The 23,720-nt window shown below is 42.0% G+C and overlaps 1 protein-coding gene across 1 annotated transcript; it reads right to left on the bottom strand.

Annotated features, from left to right (window-relative positions):
• Positions 1-5,182: 5,182 nt before the first annotated feature.
• On the bottom strand, positions 5,183-22,625 carry LOC115006928 (sterile alpha motif domain-containing protein 9). Its single transcript, XM_029429557.1, has 4 exons — positions 22,612-22,625; positions 18,090-18,810; positions 10,435-10,711; positions 5,183-9,964 (listed from the first exon to the last, which is right to left on the bottom strand). Exons 1-4 carry the CDS (start codon positions 22,623-22,625, stop codon positions 6,357-6,359), a joined length of 4,620 nt encoding a protein of 1,539 aa, XP_029285417.1. The 3' UTR covers positions 5,183-6,356.
• Between the last annotated feature and the right edge of the window lie 1,095 nt (positions 22,626-23,720).

A 23,720-nucleotide genomic window follows, 5' to 3' on the forward strand; every position in this document is an offset into this window, starting at 1 on the left:
AGTAGCAGAAACTTACATATTGTGTGTTTAACTTCTTCTTCTTCTCTTTTGTGTAACGTTACAATAAAAGAAAAAAAGTCTTTATTTTAATGATCAGATGGGATTTACTAACATTACACATTTCACCCGGCCAATCAAATAAAAAGTTGCCCAACTGTTTGTAAAACTGTGTAATCTGTTCTAAAGTTTATTGTTGGTATAGTTTTAGTCTAAGCCTGAGTTTAAGGGCCTGCACATGCATCATGTTTCAGTTTACTTTAGTTGTATTTGTATGTGTGAACTCAGCTGTGTTTGACTCTGACACTTTTGTGTGTCAGGTTCAACAGCAGCCTGACCAGCGTGCGCTCCAGAAGAGACATGACCTGGCTCTGGAAGTTTGCAGGGAGGAAGCCATTTTGGATCGGTAAGAGGCTGCTTTCATCACAACATGCTTGAACGCCTAGTGACAGTTACAACATGCAACCATACATGTTCCTAGTTTATCATGCAAAAACCATTCGTACGCACAGATTTGTTTTTCAGTGACACATACAAGGGATTATAGAGAATGTGCATAATGAGCATAATGTGTAAGTACTCCATTTGTTTCAGCTTCTTTGTCAGTAATGTTTTACATGTGTTGAGCCATATTAAATTAGCAACTCTGAAAGTGTACTTATACTAGCTAAATACCCTTTTATACTAGCCATTTGGTGCTAGTATTTATAGGGTGTATTTTTATACAATTATACAGTTGGTCTATACCTGATTATTTCATTTATTTCTGTGAAGCAAGTTATATTAAATTGGAGCCTTCCCATTCTGATAAATATCCTTGTGTTGCATTACAAAACAAAGTATGCAGTTAAACCAACCAAGGAGCTAATGGAACAATGCTATTTTTAAAATGGTACTTCAGACTCATTTACATCAACACTGTGATTATTGTACTGTAAATGCTCTTATTCTGTCTAATCTTGTACTAATTGTTACGTTTTTGGTGTGAAGCACTTTGGGCTGAAATTCTTTTATGAAAGGTGCTATACAAATAAAGCTTATTATTATTATTATTATTATTATTATTATTATTATTATTATTATTATTATTATTATTATTATTATTATTATTATTATTAATGGCCAAGTGCCTTAGAGAAGAAAACACTGAATTTGTCAAAAAATAAGCTTATTAAGTATTTATGATCGTTGAAAATAAAATATTAATACAGAGAATTGCTAAAAGCAACATCTAATTAGTTCAAATGATTAGCTAAAAGTAAGACCTAAACCAAGGGTGTCAAACATACGGCCCGTCAGAGGGTCCAATCCGGCCCACGGGATGATTTTGCAAAGTGTAAAAATTACAAAGACATTAACTGCATTTTCAACTGCATTTCACACTGTCAAGCAAGCAGTTCAGTTCATGCTGGAGCTGCCGGTAAAAAATGTCTGGAGCTGGGGTGTTCCATAAAGGTCAAGTTTACCTTATCGTTGTTATAATCTATTCTACGTGTTCTCTTGCTGTCTGATCGACTTTCAACTTGAAATAATTGACTTGCAGTGTGATTCAGATTTGAAGGACAAATTTGCCTCGGCGGGCTTAGACACCTTTTATCACTCTTGCCTGGGTAGGCCTACCCCAAATTGACAGCCCTTTCTGCAAAAGTTTTGTGCATGTTTGGGACTACCTATCTTTGTAAACAACTTTTCTCTGTAATGAGCATTAATAAAACAAAGCTGCGGTCAAGGCTCACACACAAGCACTTAAATGACATCCTGAAATTGGCTGCTACTCAGGATTTGACGCCTGATATTGATGCACTTGTGACGGCTAAAAGATGCCAATTTTCAGGAGCAAATTAAACAGTGAGTAAGCCTACTTAATGTAAAATGACGCTTCAGACACTTTTGCACCTTGAAGAATATAATTCTGTTTAAAAGAATATTTATAGCGGAAATATTTAAAGACATTGAACATTGTGCAATATAAAGCAGCTTCAGTACATTACATTACAGTTAATTTAGCTGACGCTTTTGTCCAAAGCAACTTACAATGAGTGCCAACAACCATGGGGTTCAAACTTCAAAGTATATCAACTTCAAATAGGTGAAATGGGGTGTCAAACTCAAGGCTACAATTATATCCGGCCTGCGAGAAAATATCATATGTCTATCATAACTGGCCTGCCGGTTTTGGTAATTAAATCAATGAAAGGCACAACCACGGGAAAATACATATTTGAGGAAGTATCTAAATCTTTGAGAAATGAAACTTCCCCGGGACAAACTGACGGGACTGACGACAGATGGAGCGCCTGCGATGTGGTGAAAAGAGTGGATTAGTGGGCAGGATGCGGGAGAAGATACAGCAGGAGACCTGTGCAGGTGAGCTGACGGTGTATTACTGCATCATACACCAGGAAGCGCTGTGTTGTAAAGCTCTGGAGATGGAACATGTAATAAGCACCATAACACAGAAAGGAAACTTTATAAGAGCCAATTTATTTCTTTTCCTGAGGAGATGCATTCTGAACATGGCGGTGCGATGGCTGAGTTGAGGGAAAGTGCTGAATAGATTTTTCGAGTTGTGTGAGGAAATCTGCCAGTTTCTGGAAAGCAAAGGGAAACACACCACAGATCTCTGGGACAAAAAGTGGCGATGTGAGCCGGCCTGCAGTGAGAGCGTTCCAAGCCAAGCTGCCTGTGGGAGACTGATGCAGCAATGAAACTTTGGTCACTACGTTACATTACATTATTACATTACGGTTCATTTAGCTGACGCTTTTGTCCAAAGCGATGTACAAAAAGTGTAAACAATCATGGTGATACAACTCCGAACAGCAAGAATGTTGTAAGTACAATAGCTTCAAATAGGTACAATCGTTTAAGTGAACAACACTGTCTTCAAATAAGCCAGTTTGAAGTGCAACATACAGAAACAATAGAATACAAATTCAACTAGTAGCTATAAATAAGCCAATCCAATATAAGTGCAACATACAAAGAACAGTTATTTTGTTTTCTTCATTCGCCGAGGTGCAGTCGAAACAGGTGAGTTTTCAGTCTGTGACAGAACGTATGTGGCCCTTGAAATTAAATGAGTTTGACACCCCTGGGCTAAACAGTTCAGATGATTATCTAATAGTAATGGTTGTATACCGTCAAACTTACAGTGGCCTTCAGCTAACGTAAAACACGGTAGGCCTTATCTAGAGCATGTTCGTTTTGTCAGTTCTAGGCTACTGTAGAAACATGGTGGTGCAACATTGTGAACTAGTATGTGGAAGAGACCCGCTCCCTATGTAGATATGAAGGGCTAACCTTTTTGGCTTGTTAGCTACTTTTAAAATGACCAGTAATGGTGGAGAAAGATGAAGAACTCGGAGCTTGAATGTCGAATCAAAACAGCAGTCTTCTAGTTAAATCGATATATTTATTAACGTGATAAGTCAAACATAGAAAATACTCTCAGCTGAGGACACAATTTGCATCGCCGTTTCCACAGACTGAATGGCCAAGAAACCCCCAGGTTGCTGTCTTACGGCTCCGCTCAAGTGTGTCCAAAGGCTCGTAAAACATATGGCTAAATATATGGTGAAGGCGTTGACCTTCTCCTCATTGGTCCCCGTTGGCGCCGTCACGCTCCTCCGTCAGCAGAGTCAGGAAGTGATGGTTTGTTGACCTGTTCTCTTAAAGGGGAAGTGTCCCTATTATGTTTGTAATACATTCAGTGCAGAAAATACATAATAGTGCAGAAATACATTCATAGTGCAGAAATATATTCATAGTGCAGAAATACATATTGATTGAGGTAGACAAATACATATGATAGTCTTTCAAGTGTGAATTAATACAATCAGGAGTAATTTACTTCACACCTGGTCAAAATGATCTACCTGTATTAACAAATGCTAAATCTATTTATTTATATATGTACTGAATATACTTTAAATATACAATATATGTTGGCGTACCTTGCTACACTGCATGAACCCTTATGGCACAATACAATTCAATACATTTCTGGTCACTACCTTACTGTGATGACTTGCACTGAACAGAGTCAGCCAGGTTTGCATAGTAACAGTAACTGCAGGTAGCCAGCCTCAAGCAGGCTTCCAGATGATCATCATCATGGTGGATCGGTAGTGATGGCGAGATGAAGCTTCATGAAGCATTGAAGCTTTCCATCGAATTGGTTTGCACATGTGCCGAAGCTTCATGGTGCTTCATTTGCTCTACTGCGCCATCAAGTGGACAATAAATGTAAAGATTTAGATTTGGTATCTTTACTTGCTCACAAGGAAGATGATGCTGGTGTGCATAACAATTGTTTCGCTAGTTAGCTGGCTCCATAATGATCCAATACAAACGCAATACCAACAACTCAACAGCAACAATGCATACTACGACAACAACAACCCACAAATTTGCGGTTATATAAAGTGTTGATTATGAGGGGGCTCAATTGCGGTTCGCTCCCCCATATATTTCGAATCGCACGCCAAACCCGCTTCGAAAGTCATCAAATACGTCATCGACACAGGCCTCGATACGCACTTCACAAAAATCGATTACTCGACACACGCTTCGAAACCTCGACACGGAAGGGCACATCACCGGTACTTGGACTTGATCATCTTCATGTGGGAAAAGGGTGACTCGCATCAATAAGTACAGCTAAATAATGCAGGAGGGAGCACATGTCCTCATGTTTGGGTACTTTTCCTCTGTGAGTAAGTTCCAAAGCTGTCCATGAGTCTGTCAGCATCCCATCATCCACTGTACATGAGTTCAGGTGAAACAGTGTGGCAGTGCGAGTGAATCAACTTCAATATCTTCCCTAAATGGGTAGCACATAAATGTAGCGATTGGCTCAAGTAAAGCAAAGTCTTGAAACCAATTGTCAAAGTCTGACATACAATTTTCAATCTGCTCTGTGTAATGCGCACTGTCAAGTTGCAAGTTGTCAAGTTTTTTGACTGGGGTGGCTTAAGTTGGGCACTGACTTATGGCATGAAGTACTTGTGCACAAACACACACGTCTCAACGACTCATATCTACTTTGATTACTAACATTACAGTTTCTTACAGCATCTTACATTCCTTTTAAAAAGATAAACAGACCTACCAATCACAACAGAGTGGCACCACACACATGAAATATAAACCTTCCATACTTTATTCTTTAAGTCCTCAAAGAGAAATATTTTCTCCAAAAGTCTGTTACATACAGAAGAAAAACAATGCACATTCAAAAATGCAATCACATTATGAAATACCAACAAAATGTTATAAAAATGCTGTGTGGACCAAATTGTGCTAAACTTCAAATCTACAATACAAACACAAAATACAAACTAATCGGGCAGATAGGTAGAGCTACCAATCACTACACAACAGAGGGGCGCCACACACATGTAATATAAAGCTTCCATACTTTATTCTTTAAGTCTTTAAAAAAGACTATGCACAATAAAGAATACAATCACAGAATAAAGTAACAACAAAATAAAATAGATAACCCTGTGTAGCCTAAATATTGTTTTAGCAAAATTGCTTCAAACTTCAACACTACACAACTGTTTGGTCTGGAGGGGGAGGGTTCACACATGGGGTTAAACAGCACTACAGCTAGAGCTACAGGATGGCATTTAACCCTCCAACGCCTTCTTCTCGATCAATGGTTCTCGACTGGGATTTGGCAGATCCAGGGCTCCTTGATTTCTTTGTCTTCAAGAAAATGAGCAACAGTTTTACTGCTAACTACTTTGAATCTGCAACAGACGACAACAAAAACAAACCAACAAAAGTGGATAACAAATGTTTATAGAACATGAAATGAAATAAAAAAGAATATAAAACATGATTGGCATTCAACCCTGCAATCTGTCTTACTTATCATTTGCTCAAGTTTTTATGAGTTGACTTTGAAATTCCATCACAGTAAGTCACTGGATTATTCACGTTGTACAGTTCATGTGTCAGTGCTTGTGTTGCACTTGTTTGTACAAAAGAAAAAATGTTTAGCAACTGTATTGTGATATGTGCACTTGCAAAGGAATAGAAATGAAAAGGAGACTGTTTGCTGAATGTGCCACATATGGAACAGACAACAAAAAACAACCAAACAAAAACTCATCAGAAAGTATCAAATGTTTATAAAAGATTAAGTGACATAAAATGAACATAAAATAAAATATGAAGCTCGAGCTATGGAATTGCTATTTAACCTTGCAATCAATAGTATTAATTTACTCGTGTGCTTTCATGAAGAGTTTCCATCACACTAAGTCACTGGATGCCACACCTATTGTTCACATTGTACAGTTCATGTGTCAGTGCTTGTGTTGCACTTGTTTGTACAATCAACTACCCTAGTTTTCATTCTGGATGTCATAAGCAAGGGGTCCATCAATAGCAAAACCAAGGTAGAAAGAAACATTTTCTGTACTGCCACCACTTCTTGTACCAGCAATGAGAGCTGGACGCACAGGGATTTTCAGTTTTCCATAGTTTGCAAACACCTCTCCTTGCTCAATGGTTCCACTGACTCGACGAAGGCGGCTGATAATTGCTTTGTCTTTAAATGTATCTCCATTTCGCCAAAGTTGTGCCAAGGTATCACGGCGCATCTTTTTAAAATTCTCATCTAGTTGAGGTTTAGAAACAAGCCTCCTGAGTCCTTCTTCTTTCCCCAAGTAGAGGTGGGCAACAGTGCTCCTATTTCGACACAATAAAATCAGGTGCTTGCGAGATGAGTTTCGAATTGCTCTCACATATGTCACGATTTCTTTGTTGTCCTCAGTAGAACTTGGCCAGAATAACAGCAGAGCCAGGTAGTATGGGTCAGGGAAGGGATACCTTAGTCCTACTTCTTGCAGAGTTTTCAAAAGTAGATCAGACAGGTGGCTGTTACTCTTTACACGTTTAGAGTTTGGTTTCAAAAGGTAAAGAACTATGTTTGACAAAATGTAATTGATTGTTCCCTTTGTCTTTTGTGTTTTGTTGATAAATTGTTGTTGTTGTAAGAATGCATAGCATTTTGTGATCCCCTCGATCTCTACGGCAGGTTTGTCCAAATGCTGAAGAATCCCTGCGAATGTATCTGCATTATTCTCTTCCAGAAAGGATCTTCGTTCTTCAATATTGATTTTCAGATTGAGATTAGGATTGCTTTGTCGTTCTTTTTTTATTTCCTCTGTTGATGTGCAAAAAAGATTCACATAGTCTTTAAAATGACCACAGACTGTCCTACGATTCTTTGAATCAAAGCCTGAATCATTAGCTTTTATATATGTGAAGTAAGAGTCAAGGAGTTCAAACGTGTCTTTTACTTCAGTTTTCAAACTGAGGAGAAACTGCTCGTGTTCCTTGATGATCTCCACGTATCTGTTGTTCTTCTCATTGTCCTCCTTATACACGCTGGTGATTGGGAATGCTTTTTGCAGGAAACTCTGCAAGTACTTCTTCTTCATTGGATCACTTTCGTCAAAGAACGGCAATATGCGCAATATCTCAAAGACCAGGAAAGCGATTTCCAGCACACCCACATAGCCATTAACATTATATGACTTTCTGGGATAGTCATCCGACTCATCATCAGTAGCTTCCAGTTCATCCTCAGTGTTTGCCAGCTCTTGTGCCCTTTTAAACGCTGTAATAGCTTTAGTGGCTAGTTTAATGTTTGTGTTTAAGTCTTCTGGATTGCGTGTTGTTTCCTGTTTTTCTCTGTCTTTGTTACATTTTAAATTACTTTTGTAAATCTGCCCAATTGTGTCTAATGTGTATGGGTTTTCTTTGATGTTCTTGGCCGTTTCTGCCCATTTCAGAGCATCTGGGAAGTCACGTTCATTGATGTACAAATATCTCGCCAGTGCCTGAGGAATAGATACACTTGTCACAAACCTGGATGATGCTTTCACAAAGATTTCTTGGACAGTTTGTCTCCCTTGCTTGTTGTGGATTTCTTCTATAAGAGGAGAAAATTGTTTTCGCTCATCTTTCTTGTGCAGCCTTTTAATCAACATTTGTTGAATTGAGAGTCTGTGTTTGGCAACTCCAACACTGAAGAACAGATCACAGTGAAGAATTTCCATAGTGATATCGCTGACTTTTAAAGAGCAGCTTCTCTCCAACTCTTCCAGACAGGCAGATGCAATGGTCGGATGAAGGATTCGGATTGCTTTGTATCCTCCCCATTCTTCAACTTTGTGTACGATGAGAAAGTTTGAATATGGCTTCATTCTGTCCAGTACACTGTCAACGCTCCAATCTCTAATTTGCATCCCCAAAATATTTTCAGAGAGAGAGAGAGAAATCTCAGATTTTGCCACATAGGTATTCAGTAATGCTAGGAAGGCAAACAGTCGGGCCTCCTTTTTGCTGAAATCAAAGTTCTCCAGTGTGTTACGAGCAAGATCATCAGTGTATTTTTTGTCAAAATTATTCTTCATGATCATGAAGCTGTAAAAGTTTTCTGGTTTTTCATGAGTTTCTTTGAGCTCTTTGAGCTTCTTTTCAAACTCCTTCTGCTCTTCTTTTGTCAATGAAGAAGTTATGTGTTGACTTTGTGTTGGATTGTGTTGCCTGTATTGCTCCTTTGGGCTATGTGAACGAACACAGTTAAGGATGATGACTTTGCAGTTTGGTTCATCAGCCACATTAATGTTCAAGCTAACTTCTTCACGTATGCAGTTCACAAGATCGTGAGGATTCTCGGATTCAGTTAAATCATCGACGAACAGCAAAACTGGAGATGGTTTGTCACTTTCAAGTTTCATGAGCCTCCTAACTTGAATGGCAACTTCTGTCTTTGGCAGTGCGTTGTCTTTCAGCACAGCACATCTGAACTCATGACGGAGATCCCACATCACATGCATTACTAAGGTGGTACCTCCACAGCCTGGTTGATGAAACAGATTGAGCAGAGCACAAACATCTTTTGAATCTCTCAACTGAGACTTAATCATCTTTTTCACATTTTCATACTTGTCCCGTTTAACAAATGGCTTCTCTTTATCTTTGTCACAGAAGTAGAAGTTCCACCATTTGACTTTGCCTCCTCTGTAGAATTCCTCCTCAACTTTGATTCTGAAGTCATCGAACTCTGGACTTTTCTCATCATAGGTGTTTTCACACTGATTCTGACATAAAATATCCAGAGCAGTCATGAAATCTTCATCCTTCTGTTTGAAGACAATGGCACTGGAACCAGAAGAAGGAAGCAGCCTTCCAGATGACTGATTGAATGGTCCTAGTGCCATTATAGTACCATTGATCTCACTTAGGGTTAGTTCATTTATGGATAGACAGTCAATATCAAAATCACACTTTTCTAGTATCAGCTCCCTCCACTTCTCATACGTGCTTTGAGAATCGCAAATAGTTATGATGTGTTCCTCCTTAGTGTGTTTTATGAAAGACTTGTAGATGTCAAAGATTGGGTCTTTCTCAGTGGCCACAGGTGAAAGTAGGAGGAATATGATGAGACTTCTTCCACGGAGAAGAACTTCGGGGTTGCAAATGAATGATACCAACTGCTCTACATCCCTGCAAGATTTCCTCAGCCAGTGCTTATAGTCTAACTCTTTGTTCAAGTCGCTGTCAAGGTCATGTCTGCCATTGCAGAAGACCCAGCTAGTCTGTTTGCGGAGGTTAAGGTCCTTTATTACTGAGTCAGTCTGTCCTTTATATTGTGATGGGTTATGCAGATTGGCCATCCTTGACTCTCTGTAGGAATGACAGAGTCCCCCAGGAGCAATAGAGTTGGGGTCAAAGTCTAACACACAGAACAGTTTTAGCTTATTCAAAAACTGGAGATACTGCACTTGTTCTGGACTGCTCTTGTTCACAACAATAACAAATCTGTCATATTGGTCGAGTGAGTTCTCACCACAAGTTAACAAATTCTTTAGTTTGTCCCCCTGGTTAGCTTCTTTCTTCAAAAGGTCTTTCGAAAGAAGACTCTGCTGCTCCAGTTGACCTGTATGACAAGTTAATGAAATGCATTATTTAATAAATAAATAAAAACATAGACACAAGACAACACCTCTCTATTAAACATTAAAGGTTAAGGCTGGTGTTATTCTATATATTTTTTCATTGTTAGCAAATCCCATTAAATACCAAAACCCAACAACGTGTCTCAATACTTTCTAACTTCCTATGTCTGGCTCTCAGCAACAGGCTTCTGAAAATGTAAATCTTTAAAAACACCTTGAACATATGTAGTTTAATGTACAGGTTATTCTTGTTTGTAGGATCAGTTCACTGTTTTAGTGGTTTTGGGATTTGTTGAAAGTGATTAATTTAAGTACGTGTCAGCAAGATAGGATAGAAAACATAAAAAAAGAACGCAGATTATCAGTAAAATACTAACTACTAACAAATAATGTTTAGGACCAGTTATTGATACTTCACTACTTGAATACATTTGTACATTGGTTGTCTTACCCATCCTGTTTTTCAGCTCATGAGCAACTTCACGCTGATTGATGTTTTGTAGACTGTCTAGTGTGACTCGTAAAGCGTCTTTGTCTCCATAGTGGTCTGTCATTAGCTTAGCAGTGTCCATCGTGTCCTTGCCCTCCAGTTTACCTTTAGGAATCGATTTATTCGTGCATTTAGTGTATTCATAGAAATGAAATTCTTTCAGGTCATCTTTTGAAAGGTTGTCAAGAGTATTCTTGATCTCCACAGTGATCTTGAGTATATCTTGTAGGACTTTGTTCTGCAGGAAGAAAACATTTAATATTTAGTATAAACTTTATTTTAATCACAGCCTATATTTGCTCCTGAAGGTTTGTTTTGCCTTGAGATGTTCTAAAAATGCAAAAACTGCTTAGTTTTATGTCTTTGTGATTTTAGTATTTCGTCAAAAGGCTCTTTTAACAGACTGGATGCAATATTTCATATACTATGACCAATAAAACGAAAGTTACGTATGTAACTACGGTTCTATGAATTCTGGATGACCGCCAGTGGTAGTGCTTAACATTGAATACGTTCCGTCTCGCACATGCGCAGGTCGAATATTTATATCAACAAAGTCAAGTGTGACCTCGGATGACCCCGGTCATGTATAAGATCCGGTGTCATCGACGAGATCAGTCCTACAGAATCTTCTTGCGAAATCACGAGATTCCGAGTGGCTAAGAACTCTGGTGGTCATCCAGGATTCATAGAACCATAGTTACATACGTAACTTTTGTTCTATTTCTTCCTTACTGACCACCAGAGGCATTGCTTAACACTGGATGACTATAACAACAGAGTCGCAAGGAATCCCGAATACCTATCTCATAAAGGTGGCGCAGAGGGACTCTGCATAAGAACCACGCCTAACGGATGAGGGGTGGCTACATTGATCCTGTAAAACCTGGGGAATGTGCTCGGTGATGCCCATATGGCCGCAGCACATATGTCATCGAAGGGCACACCTCTCAGGGTTGCCCGTGATGTGGAGACACTCCTGGTAGAGTGGCCCTTTACTCTGGCCAGCAGAGAACGGTCATTCGCCCTGTATGCATGGGAAATTACATCCACGATCCAGTGGGACAGGCGCTGCTTCGAGAGAGCGTAGCCTTTCTTAGGATCATCGTAACAGATAAAGAGTTTTTCCGATTGTCGTATGCATGCGGTATACATATGCGGTATACCTGATATAAGCTCTAAGGGCTCGCACCAGGCACAAGAGTCTTGACCTTTCCTGCCTGTCTCCTACAGGGGGGTCAAACTGAGCCAACTGGATAGGCCGATTCAGATGTGAGCGTGCCAACTCCTTAGGAAGGAACGCTGTATTTGGCCACACCAGACACCAGAGCCATCAGAATTCCACCTTAAACATAAATTGTTCACAGACAAGGTTTGTAGCTCCCCTACACACTTTGTTGAAATGATGACATCGAAAAAAGCAGTCATGGCCGACATCCACCTTAGCTCTGCCTGTTCCAAAGGCAGGCAGGCATAGGGCGTCCAAAACCAGGGGCAGGTCCCATGTAGGAGCCCTTGGGGCCCTCGGGTGGGGGGTGGGGGCAACCTTAGAGCTGCCCTAAGAAGAGGGATACCAGCCTGTGGCTCCCCACTGTGTTGTTGTCAACTTTAGTATGTTGCGAAGAAATAGCAGCCACATACACGGGAGACCGGCCACCGTCTAAAAGAGACTGCAGAAACTCAAGGATAGTAGGCCCAGAGCAACGTACTGGGTCCCTGTTTCGATCTGTACACTAGTCAGAAAACAGCTTCCATCTATTCTCGTACTGCCGACAAGTAGACAGTACTCTAACATTCACAATAGTCATTTTGACAGGCTCTATGCATTTACACAGCAGTGGTTCAGGTCCAGCGGCCAAACCCACAGGTAAAGACGCCAGGGCGTACCGCAGCAGAGTCTGTGCAGCAGAGAGACCAAGTCCTGGCTGGCCAAAAGGGGGCCACCAGAAGAAGCCTGTGGCTCTGTCGAATCACTCTGATCAGAGGAAGGGGTGGAAAGGCGTAGAGAAGACCGTCTGGCCACGTGTGAGCCAGAGCGTCCTGACCCAGAGGGCTGGTCTTCTCCGTCAGGGAGAACTGTAGGGGACAGTGGGTTGAAAGCTTCGAGGCAAAATATATCTACCTTTGCCCCACCGAAAAGCACAGAATCAGAATCAGAAATCCCTTATTTGTCCCACGACGGGGAAATTTACGTTGTTACAGCAAAGAGCAAAAGTGTCATTGGAAAAAATTTGTAAGAGTGAATATTGCACATGACAGTGGTAATTGCGGAAGTTATAAAAAAAAGTGAATATTGCACATGGCATTGATAATTGCACACAGTGTTGGAATAGTCTGTTCTTGGTGTGGTGGTCTACCAGGGGCCGTGGTGATTGTACAGTTCACCGGTGATAAGAACAATGGAAGTTGCAGCACAGGGGAATGAGCCGGGGGAGGGGCGCCTGACTGATCAAATCTATTGAAGAAAATGTTCAAGTCATTCACCCACTTTAGGTCCCCCTTGAGCTGTGAGTCTGAGAGTCCTTGTACCTAGAAATGGTTTTCAGTCCTCTCCAGACACCGCTAACATTCCTCTGCTGCAGCTGCTCCTCCATCTTCTTCCTGTAGGTGTTCTTTCCCTCCCTGATCTTTCACCTTAGCTCCCTCTGAACAATCCTCAGCTCTTCCTTGTCACCTGACCTAAAGGCCCCTTTTTGTCTTTGAGGAGAGCCTTTATCTCAGGATTCATCCATGGTGTGTTGTTTGTCAAACATTGTACAGTCCTGGTGGGTACGTCGTTATCCACACAGAAGTTAATATAGTCCGTTATACAGTCTGTGAGGCTGTTGATGGCCTCCCCATGAGAGTCCGTGAACACATCCCATGCAGTGGAGTCAAGACAGTCTTGCAGGGCCTCCGCAGACCATCTCTTCACCGTGCGTGTGGTCACTGGCTGTCTGCATACGAGGGATTTGTACACAGGCAGGAGGTGTACCAGGTTGTGGTCTGATCTACCCAGGGGAGGGAGAGGAGATGAGGTGTATGTCTCCTTGGTGTTGGCATACAGTAAGTCCAGTGTTTTATTGTCTCTGGTGGGGCATGTGACATACTGTTTGAATGTGGGCAGAGTGGTGGAAAGAGAGACATGATTAAAGTCACCAGAGATCAGAAGGAGGGCGTTTGGGTGCTGTGTTTTTAGCCTGCCTAAAGTGGAGTTGATGACTTCACAAGCCACATCAGCGTTAGCAGAAGGGGGAATATACGCCGTTACCGCGATAACATGCGAGAATTCCCGCGGCAGATAATATGACCGAATGCTAACAGCCAGTAGCTCAACGTCCCCACTGCAAACTTGATCTTTGATAGTGATGTGCCCAGAGTTACACCATCTATTGTTCACAAACACAGCCAGCCCTCCTCATTTCCTCTTACCACTCTCTTTCGTCCTGTCCGCCCGTATCAAATGAAAACCGTCCAAGTGGCATTAGTGTCCGGTATTAGCTTGGTTAGCCAAGTCTCTGTGAATACCATGATGCTACACTCCTGGTATTCCCTCTGGTGCTGGGTCAGCGCCGCTAGCTCGTCCATCTTATTGGAAAGCTAACGTACATTTCCCATTACAATGGATGGAAGGACAGGTCTATAGCGTTGCTTCCTAGCCCGCAGCTCAGATATCCTCTTCTTCTTCTCCTCAGCTCACGGGGAACATCGGGTCTCTTGCCGGTTAGCACCGCCATGCTACGGGATGCTAACAGCTGGTCCCTGGTGTAAACAATGCGCTGGCTGCACGTGCAATCCCCAGTCATAGTTAACAGGATAAGTAAGAAGAAAACCAGTGCAAGAATAGCGGGTTTGGTGTCCATGATTTCCAGACAGGTTGCAGAGCAGTAAACACAAAATAATCATTTAAAAAAATAAGTACTAAAATACACGATAAAATAGAAACTACTCAGCAGTGAGTAGGAGCTGCTGTAACAGGCTGCCACTCAAGCGGCGCCAAGTACCGACACCACCTCTGGATGAAGCCGCCACTCCCCTGGTGGAGATTTGATGCGGGAGAGGAAGTCCGCGACATTGTTCCGCTCCCCTGGTAGATACATTGCCCGTAGGCTGGTCAAGCAAGGGGCCGCTCACGTCAGAAAAGCCTGGGACATTTCTAGCGACCTTGTATATTTTGTGGCCCTTTTCGATGGTTTATACAAAACACTGTCGTGGTGTTGTCCGGCCAAACAAGCACATGCCTCCCTCTCAGGTATGGCAGGAAGTGCTTGAGCGCCAGGTGCACAGCCCGTAGCTCTAGCACAGTGATGTGCTCTGTACGGTTTAGGGCAGACCACTGTCCCGAGCTGTCCTGTTCTGTCACACCACCTCCTATCCAGAGAGGCTGGCATCTGTGGTAACAGTCTCTCTGCGGGAAGGAACAGAACCCATGGGCACGCCTCTTGACAGATAAGCCCTCTCCCTCCATGGGGATAGAGCAAAGAGGCACTGATGTGACACCCTGACCCTCCTGTGTCTGTGGCACTTGGCGTCCAAGTGGAGGCCGTTTAGCCATCTCTGCAAGGGACACAGTGACAATAAGCCCAAGGGAATGACAGCTGAGGCAGCTGGCAGTTTGCCCAAGAGGCGGAGAAACAGAATGTAGGGCAAAGACTAACCTCCTTGGAAGAGGGGCAGAAGTTTAAGGATGTCGTCCACGCTTTGAGCTGATGGACAGGCCCTCATAGTGACTGTGTCCAGAGCGACACAAATTAAGGTCAGGCTCTGAGAGGGGTTAGAAAAACTCTTCTCCAAGTTCAAACGGTTAGAGCATATGGTAGTGGGCCGGCTTCTCAGTGGCACGCTGAGGCCCTGGTGCCTACTGGAGTGAACTGGTGGCTGAGGACAGCCTCGGGGGGCAGCTATGTGGAACCCCTAGGCCTACCAGGAGGGGAGGCGTATCCCTACGATGACCCAAGCCCATGTAGGCCTGCTTAGCAGAACAGCTCCCCCGGTTCCACTGGGACCGAACGCAGGGTCCTTCTACAGACTTCTGACAAAGGTGACTGCGCCAGCCACACCTGACGGCGAGTCTGAACCAAAGTGGACATCAGGCGTCCAAGTTCTCCTGACATTAAGGCAAATGCCTGTAGTGAAGCATCACTGAGGCTGGGGGAGGAAGCGCCGAAAGCATCCTGCTGCAGTGAGGATGACAGGGCGAGCATGAGGTGAGAGAGGGAATCTTGCCGATACGGCCCATGCGTGCCACTGTATCATAAGCCCTAGAAACTATGATGGTAGGCTCAACAGCTGGCATGTAGTCAAGGCCAAATCTGCCCATGTCCTGTATGTCCGCCAGGGTTTGGCCGAAGATGGTGGGTGCCAGAGTGCACCTGAAGAAAGTACCAGCAGGCGTCGATTCTGACTGCCGTACATCCAGCTGCAGGCAAGACATCGCCATGCGAATGACAGTCCCCACGGAGCTGTTTTCTGCCTCCTCCAAGGAGCAACAAGCCGAGGAACAGGAGCCAGGCCCGCTTCTGGAAGCACAGGAGGGCTCCTCTTCGTCGCACTCATTAAATTGAGTGGCTGAAGCTGCCATCGAGACAATATCCTCCTCTGGATTTAAGTTATCCCTGGTTTGAGTGGGTGCAGCAGCACCCTCCGTACCAGCACCAGAATGGAGAGCCAGAAGGAGTGATCTCATCTGGGCCAGCTCGGTAGACAGCAGGTCCATCCTAGAAGACAGTTTGTCAGACTTAGCCTTCTTCTTGGGCGGAGCACCCTCAGTCTCTGCGGAGCACCTGCAGTCTCTGCGGTGCGATGCCTAGCATGGGTAGGTTGGGCTGGAGTCCACTGCTCAGATAAGGGGACGCCAGCTTCACCCATCTGTTCCAGCCCTCACCGCACGAGGCATGATGGTGCAATTCATGCACGGATCCTCCGAGAGGCCCTCCCTCAGATGCTCGAGGCCAAGGCAAGAGGGGCAAAGGTCATGGCCGTCCTCTGGTTTGAAGAGGAGCCATACAGGTGTTATAGCCGTGGCGACCATGCAGTAGAAAAAAACTCTGCTGCTGCGAGAGCACTCCTTGGTGAACCAGGCCAGGGAGCAGTATCTGCAGTGAGAGGGGAGGAGAGCGCTCCCTTCACTGTTGCTGTTAGCATGAGCTAGAGCACACTGCTAATGTTGTGGAAGTTTTCCTGCTTTACTCTGGAGAGATGTATATAAAGTCAAATAAATGGTGATAGAGACAGAGTTGTCTTTGTGCATTTATTTGAGGTCTCAAAGGTACCAGTCCTACAGAGCACTGGTGTAGTCTGTAGGAGAGCACAGATTGAATGAGGATACATAGACAATTTATACACACACTTGTTTCCTTGACTTTTTAGTGACTGAGTGATAAACACAGCAGGGGACAACCTGCTGATGACCAATAGAACAATAAAACATCAGTCAATAGGTGATTGATCAGCACATCTGTTATTCACTGTAAACAAGCAATAAACCAAAGATGATCTCTGTTAGATTAGTTCCTTTTGATGTTTGTAAGGTCATTCCCTCCAATCTGATGAACCCAGTCCTGGGAAACTCCATCCTTTTATCTTTGGGTATATAGATATTTGTTTCTTGGAGCAACATGGTATCCTGACCGTCTCCTTGATAACAGTTATGTAAACACTAAAAAAAATGTCACACCCAAGATTCTTTCCCAGAGAGTTAATCAGTATGTAAATCTAAAGAGAGGACCATCTGTGTCCTGTTTTACAATGCCTCCCCCATTACGACAAGAAAAGGCAGTTGACCCTGGCTTGATAAGGGAACTTGTAAAGTTGTGCAAATGCATGAAAAGAGAAATAGGCAGATCATCACTTGTAACATTATTAGAACATTATTTAAACAGTAGACATTTAAATTGCTATTACACTAACTTGTAGAAACACCGGCCAGGGGGCAGTATGTGCAGTGAGAGGGGAGGAGGGCGCTCCCTTCACTGATGCCATTTGTAGGTTAGTGTGAGCTAGAGCACACTGCTAACTTGTACAAACCCAGCGTAGGAGATACTGTAGGCCCATAGTTTAAATGACGGCAAGCTCCTGCTAGCAGTCCACCAGTCAGATTTGAGTGCTTCTTCCAGAGCACTCCACTAACTGAAATAAAAAACAGCTGCAACAGTAATGTACACCACATATTAACGGCTAGATCCACTAGCGTTAGCCAACAAACATACATTTGTAGGTTGTTGCAAAACTTAACGATCTCACCACCGATGAACTTGACCGGAGTCCGCCAGTACGAAGGTCCAAAATCGGTGACACACAGTTCCCTCTTTGAGAGGGACAGCCCGTCACAGCCTCTGGGGGGCAAGTAACCCGCAGCTCCGACCAACGCGGTCGCGAGGCTACAGCGACAAACTTTTTAAGTGATAGTATACTTCCTGATTAGCTCAAGCTAATGCTCAGAGAGTACTCGCCTGCGTCTTAGCAAGAAGAAATTAAGGACTGATCTCGTCGATGACACCGGATCTTATACATGACCGGGGTCATCCGAGGTCACACGTGACTTTGTTAAATATTCGACCTGCGCATGCACAAGATGGAACGTATTCAGTGTTAAGCATTGCCTCTGGCGCTCATAAGGATGAAATAGAACTACATACCCCATTAGTTTCTTTTCTCCTGGCCACCAAGTCCTTTGGCTGCTGAATTTTCTCCTTCTCTGAAGCTCTCTTGAATGGCTGCTGAGCATTTTCAGTCTCATTTTCTGTTTCTAATTCAATTTTGTTTTGTGAGGATACTGGTTGTTTGGTTGCTATGGCCTGAGCCAGACTCAGTTCAGGTTGAGTGGGGTTTGGAGTTTCGGTCAGTTTTGTGCTGGTGTCAGGGATGGGTTGCAATGGTGGTTCTGATTTGTCGTTTAGCTGACGGAGTTCTGCCAGAATCTTTACAGTAGGACCACTTTTCACTTCCAGGTCCCGAAAATCCTGCTTCTTGAAGCAAACGAGACAATCTCCAGACACATCTTCCTCAAGGAGCCGTTCTACATATTTGCTATAGACCATCACATATTGAAGTAACCACTGGTTCACTTGCTCTTTTGTCCAGTTTTCCACATATGCTGGGAACTTTGACTCATGTTTGGATCCTTCCTTTAGACTATTTAGATAAGATGTGATTTTGACAGCAGGACCGTGTTTTATTCCCATGTCCAATATGTCTGTCTTTTCAAAGACTACTAAACTCTCTCCCGACACTTCCTCTTCACAAAATCTGTTTGCACAAGTCACGTGAACTTTGACCTCTGTCATCAGCCACAGGTGGACGTCTTCCTTGGTCCATTTTTCAATTGGAGGAGGCGGCTTCATTGTTGAGCGTCTCGTTCTGTAAATGAGAAAGTTGAGCAAAAGATTAAAAAATAATACAGATTAAAGGAGATCAGCGTGTTTTACAGTCCGATATTTAAAATTATATGCCATTTAGTTTCGTTTAGTTTAGTTTTTAGGACGTCGTGTTAGCACCTGACCAACGAGTGGAGCTGTACACATCAGATGGCTTTTTTATTACACTGCAGACTGGTAATAAGCATATTCACCTTCTTTTAATGGTAGAAAAGCAAGCGCTTGCTTAAAGGACTGCCAGTTTGTTCATAATGATAATCCACAGTAACCAAGTTAGCATGCAGCAGCTAGACTTCACAACAATATGAGCAACGAGCAGTTAGAAACGAGCTAACTGTACTCTGCGAGATAACCAACTGACTGACTGGCATCCTCTGCCTTGCAACAGTTGAACAAGAGGTAGTCTAATGGGTAACGTTAGGTGGCTTCGCCAGTTGATGTGTTAGTAGTGTATACACAGACAGAGTCGCATGCACACTAACCATCTTCTCAACCTGGAGCCATTATCATACACGCATTACGATTTCGCAATAATCGTGAATTGGCCTTTAAACATAGCGATACATGTGAAGGAAAATCTTAATGAGCAGAGCACTGAAAACCAAAGAAGCTGCAGGAGACCGAAGTGATGTCTTACCCTGAAGGTTTATTAGAGTCTTGCACAAGAAGAACAGATAATGAACAATACAAACGAATACCGAGTCACATTGTCTGCCACCATCAATTCTCTCCCTCGATATTTATCATAAACAAGGCATTCCATCAATTGTTTACCTAAAGATGGAAGATCACCTTGATGGCTCCTCAAATGCTCGTCAACACATTTTAAGTAAGACAGTCATAGTGTCTCCCTGACCTCGCCAGTCTGAATACTCTGGGCCAATCTCAACTCTTATATTGCAGCTGTGGGCTGTCGGCTTCGGTAAACTAAAAGATGAGCTATATGTTTTGAAGAGATGACCTGGCCAAAAGACAGTCAACGTTAGTGGTTGACATAGCATTAACATCATTAGACAATGGTTAGCAGAATAACACACTGAGCCAGAACCACTCACACACACACACACACACACACACACACACACACACACACACACACACACACACACACACTCTATCTCTTTCTTTCTTTCTTTCTTTGCGACAAGGCTGCAGCATAATAAAAACACAATTACATTTTTTAGGAAATAATTATATTTATTTTGCATGAATGAATAGCACTTTTTCCATTCAAGAAGAAATGTTCTTTTGCGTTTTGATTCATAGCCAGTGCTAGCCATATATTTAAAAAAATCACACAAGATAAAGTATTAACACGATTGGTTTAAAAACATTAATTCAGATTATAACCAAGTTAACAGATGGTTCTTATTGTTTTGCAACGTAATGTAAAGGCACTTTTTAATCAATAACAACTACATACACTTTTGTACAAAGTACAGGCACCTCCCTCAGCAGTGTAGCCTACATCAATAAAGAAGAGGAGTAAATGTATCTGCTTACTTTCCTCTCTGACAGATGTCTGGTAAAATTTCGTAAAGGTGTCGTTCCTGTCACTCCTTTTCAGGGAACCAATTATATTATTAGATAACCCGGTTACCAAGAACATGGAGGAGACGCTAGTTTTTGACGTGTTTGTTTGTCCCGAGCTGTATGATATGTCAGACAAAAACTATCACAACAAAGTGTGATATAATTAACTAATAAATGTATTCTCTTGGGTAATAACTGACAAATGCACGTATTTACCTAGCTCAGGTGAAGAAATGTTAGGTACTATATGTATTAAATAAAGCTCATACTTCGACTGGTAAGAAGCTCAACTCACTCATAGCTGTCTTATCATATCACTGATAATTGTGACTCATCATTGTGATTGTGAATGCATAATATGAGAGCGCCCCTGACAGAGTCGTTCCAAGACCCCATAGGATGTGACGTGATGACTGCGGAGAGAGGAGGCTGTGAAACAAGATGGTCACTTTTCCATGGTATATTTTCCATGCTTGTCTTATCATATAAATAAATGCTTTGTTAAACAAGAAGTTTGCTAGATTGATTCTTCGGAGTTACTTCGTCCTCCAAATTGAAAACTAACAAAAGACAGAAAAACTAATTTGTGGGAGCAGATGGATCGGACACTGAATGATGCTGGTGAGAGCTGTGTTTTTATCGGCGTATGCGTTATAAGCACACATAAAGCAAGCGGTGAGCGGTCCTCAGCGCCAGCACTTTTCTGTCAGAAACAAAAGGCTTTATGGACACCCAGCCTAAACTGTAGGTCACTGTTAACGCTTAATTGTCCTCTATGTTTAGCTCTGTTACATTAGCTGTTAGCTCTGCTAACCAGATGCACCGCAGGACTTTGGTGTTAACAGCTATCCATTACAATGTGTCCAGATCTCAGACCTTAGCTTTTGACTGAGAGCATAGATGGACCGGAACCGCGGGAACTTGTTGCAGGAATCTTTCATATGTTTAGTATTCGCCTAGTAGCAAGACAGTAACTATAGTAACAGCGTAAGATGACACGCTCTGTTGTATTGTTAGTGTTATTGTTAAATTTAACCGATTTATACAGTAAGCCAAAAGCCGCAAGCTTTTGTAAGATAATTACCAAATAGTAAATAATAACTTAAAAAAGGAAACTTACCACAACAGCTGACATCTAGTTATGAGATTCACAGGAAGTCACTGTTCAGCTTTTGCATACAAAGAAAGAAGAATGAGCAGCCCATCCCTGCCACATCACATCCTGTAACAGCAGTTTTTAAGCACAGTCACAGTCCACCCATAGATACTGGAGTTCAACTTTTAAAAAATACCTAATAATAAAACATAAACATAAAACATAAATACATACATAGATGAACTAGAAAGAAAGAGTACAGAGTAAAGAAGAACCAAGAGAGTAAGGTTAGCAGAGCAGAAATGTGATGTGTGTGCTTAACACACGCACAAATACACGCACACCAATGGTGGAAGAATTATTCAGATCCTTTACTTAAGATAAAAGCACTAATAACACACTGTTAAAATACTCCACTACAGGTAAAAGTATTGCATTCAAAATTGTATTTAAGTCAAATTACAGAAGTATTATCATAAAAATGTGATAAATGATCAACATTTAAAGTACTCATACTGCAGAATAGCTCCTGTCAGGGTAAAGGTTCAAGGTTCAGTTTTGGTTCAGGTGAGGGTCCAGTGTTACTCATTGCGCAGCTCGCCAAGCTTTAATTGGTGGCTCCCGTGGCAGTGGGCTAAATAAAGGGGTGATAGATATGATTATGCAGTCAATACAGATATTTCATAAAAATACTAAAAACAAGCAGGGCTATTACATGTAACCCATTAATACACTGAGTCTGCTCTCATAGCCTACAAATAATATGTAATAGTAATTGATAAAATATGTAAATATAAACTAGAAACAAGATATTTAAACTTGCTCGGCCGACACTGACTGGCGGAGTTGCCAGTTTTTGGCGGTCTATCAGCACTACAATGGTGAATGTGCTCTTGGACGGGTAGATACATGGTGGGCTAGTATATAAATAAATAAAACTTAAGGTTATTAAAAAAATGTGTTAAGAGGCACTACAGCTGTGCCAGTCAGCTGTAGTTGGAGTGATTGCGCAATGTCGTATATTTTTAGAAAGCTTCTAATCTCATCTATTTAGTGAGATAAACTGTTTTGAGATCAAAATCACAGCAGCAAGTACAGTAGGCATATCACATAAGCAAGCACACTCACAATCAAACCCTTAAACCCATAACTTACCTATTAGGTCTCATTATTGTCCCGTCGGCAGTAATGATTAAAAAAACAAAACACTTCCGGGTTCATTGTCGATGTCCACAAATCGTTTCCAGCTTCCTTAAGATTCCTAAAGCCATCAAGGCCAATCAGTGTCCACCTGATAAGGAAATGCCAGCCCTATTCTTCTGTTTACAGACGGAGCCTGCAGCCTACAGCCTCCCAGTGACACTTTTATTGTGTAGCCAATGAACTGCTCGATCTTTAGACATCTGACACTCATTTTTATTTTTTCAAATGTTGTAATCTTTTTCAGAATTGTATTTATTAATTACAAAATACAAAAAAAACACAAAAATATTACAAGAAATGTATTTGTACTTCCCTTACTTTGTGTCATTACCACTTCAATGTACTTTTAAATCATCTTCCCTTACAGTAGGCAGGGATAATTGGGTATATTAGTTATTTATGAGCAATACAAATAATATTGTATGAATAAATATTATAATATGTACACAGTTTGTGTATGCCTGGTGTTACTCTTAGAAAAATATGTCTAATAAATTAAGTTTTTATCCCTTTCATCTGAAATTGGAAGATTTACTTCATAACACTTGGTGCTATGTTTTTATTGTGTTTTCCAGTCCATACCTACCAGCTACAGTGCCCTCCAGAATGATTGGCACCCCTTTAGTAAAGATTTGCAAAACAGGCTGTAAAATGTATTTTATTGTTTATTGTCTTGGCCTTTCACTCAAAATATTCACACAAATCGGATCTTTTCACTGAAGTAAAATTATTGAAAGAAAAAAAATGTTGACTTTAAATAAATATTTTTCTCCTAAACATGTGTGCCACAATTATTGGCACCCCTTCATTTAATATTTTGTGCAGCCTCCTTTTGCCAGGATTACAGCTCTGAGTCTTCTCCTGTAATGCCTGATGAGGTTGGTGAACACATGGCACGGGATCTGAGACCATTCTTCCACACAATCTCTCCAGATCCTTCAGATTCAGACGTTGACGCTTGCAGACTCTCATCTTCAGCTCATCCCACACATTTTCTATAGGATTTAGGTCCGGGGACTGTGATGGCCATGGCTAAACCTTTATTCTGTGGTCAGTAAACC

This window comes from Cottoperca gobio, chromosome 4, assembly GCF_900634415.1.
Source record: "Cottoperca gobio chromosome 4, fCotGob3.1, whole genome shotgun sequence".
In the NCBI taxonomy this organism is placed as follows: Eukaryota; Metazoa; Chordata; class Actinopteri; order Perciformes; family Bovichtidae; genus Cottoperca; species Cottoperca gobio.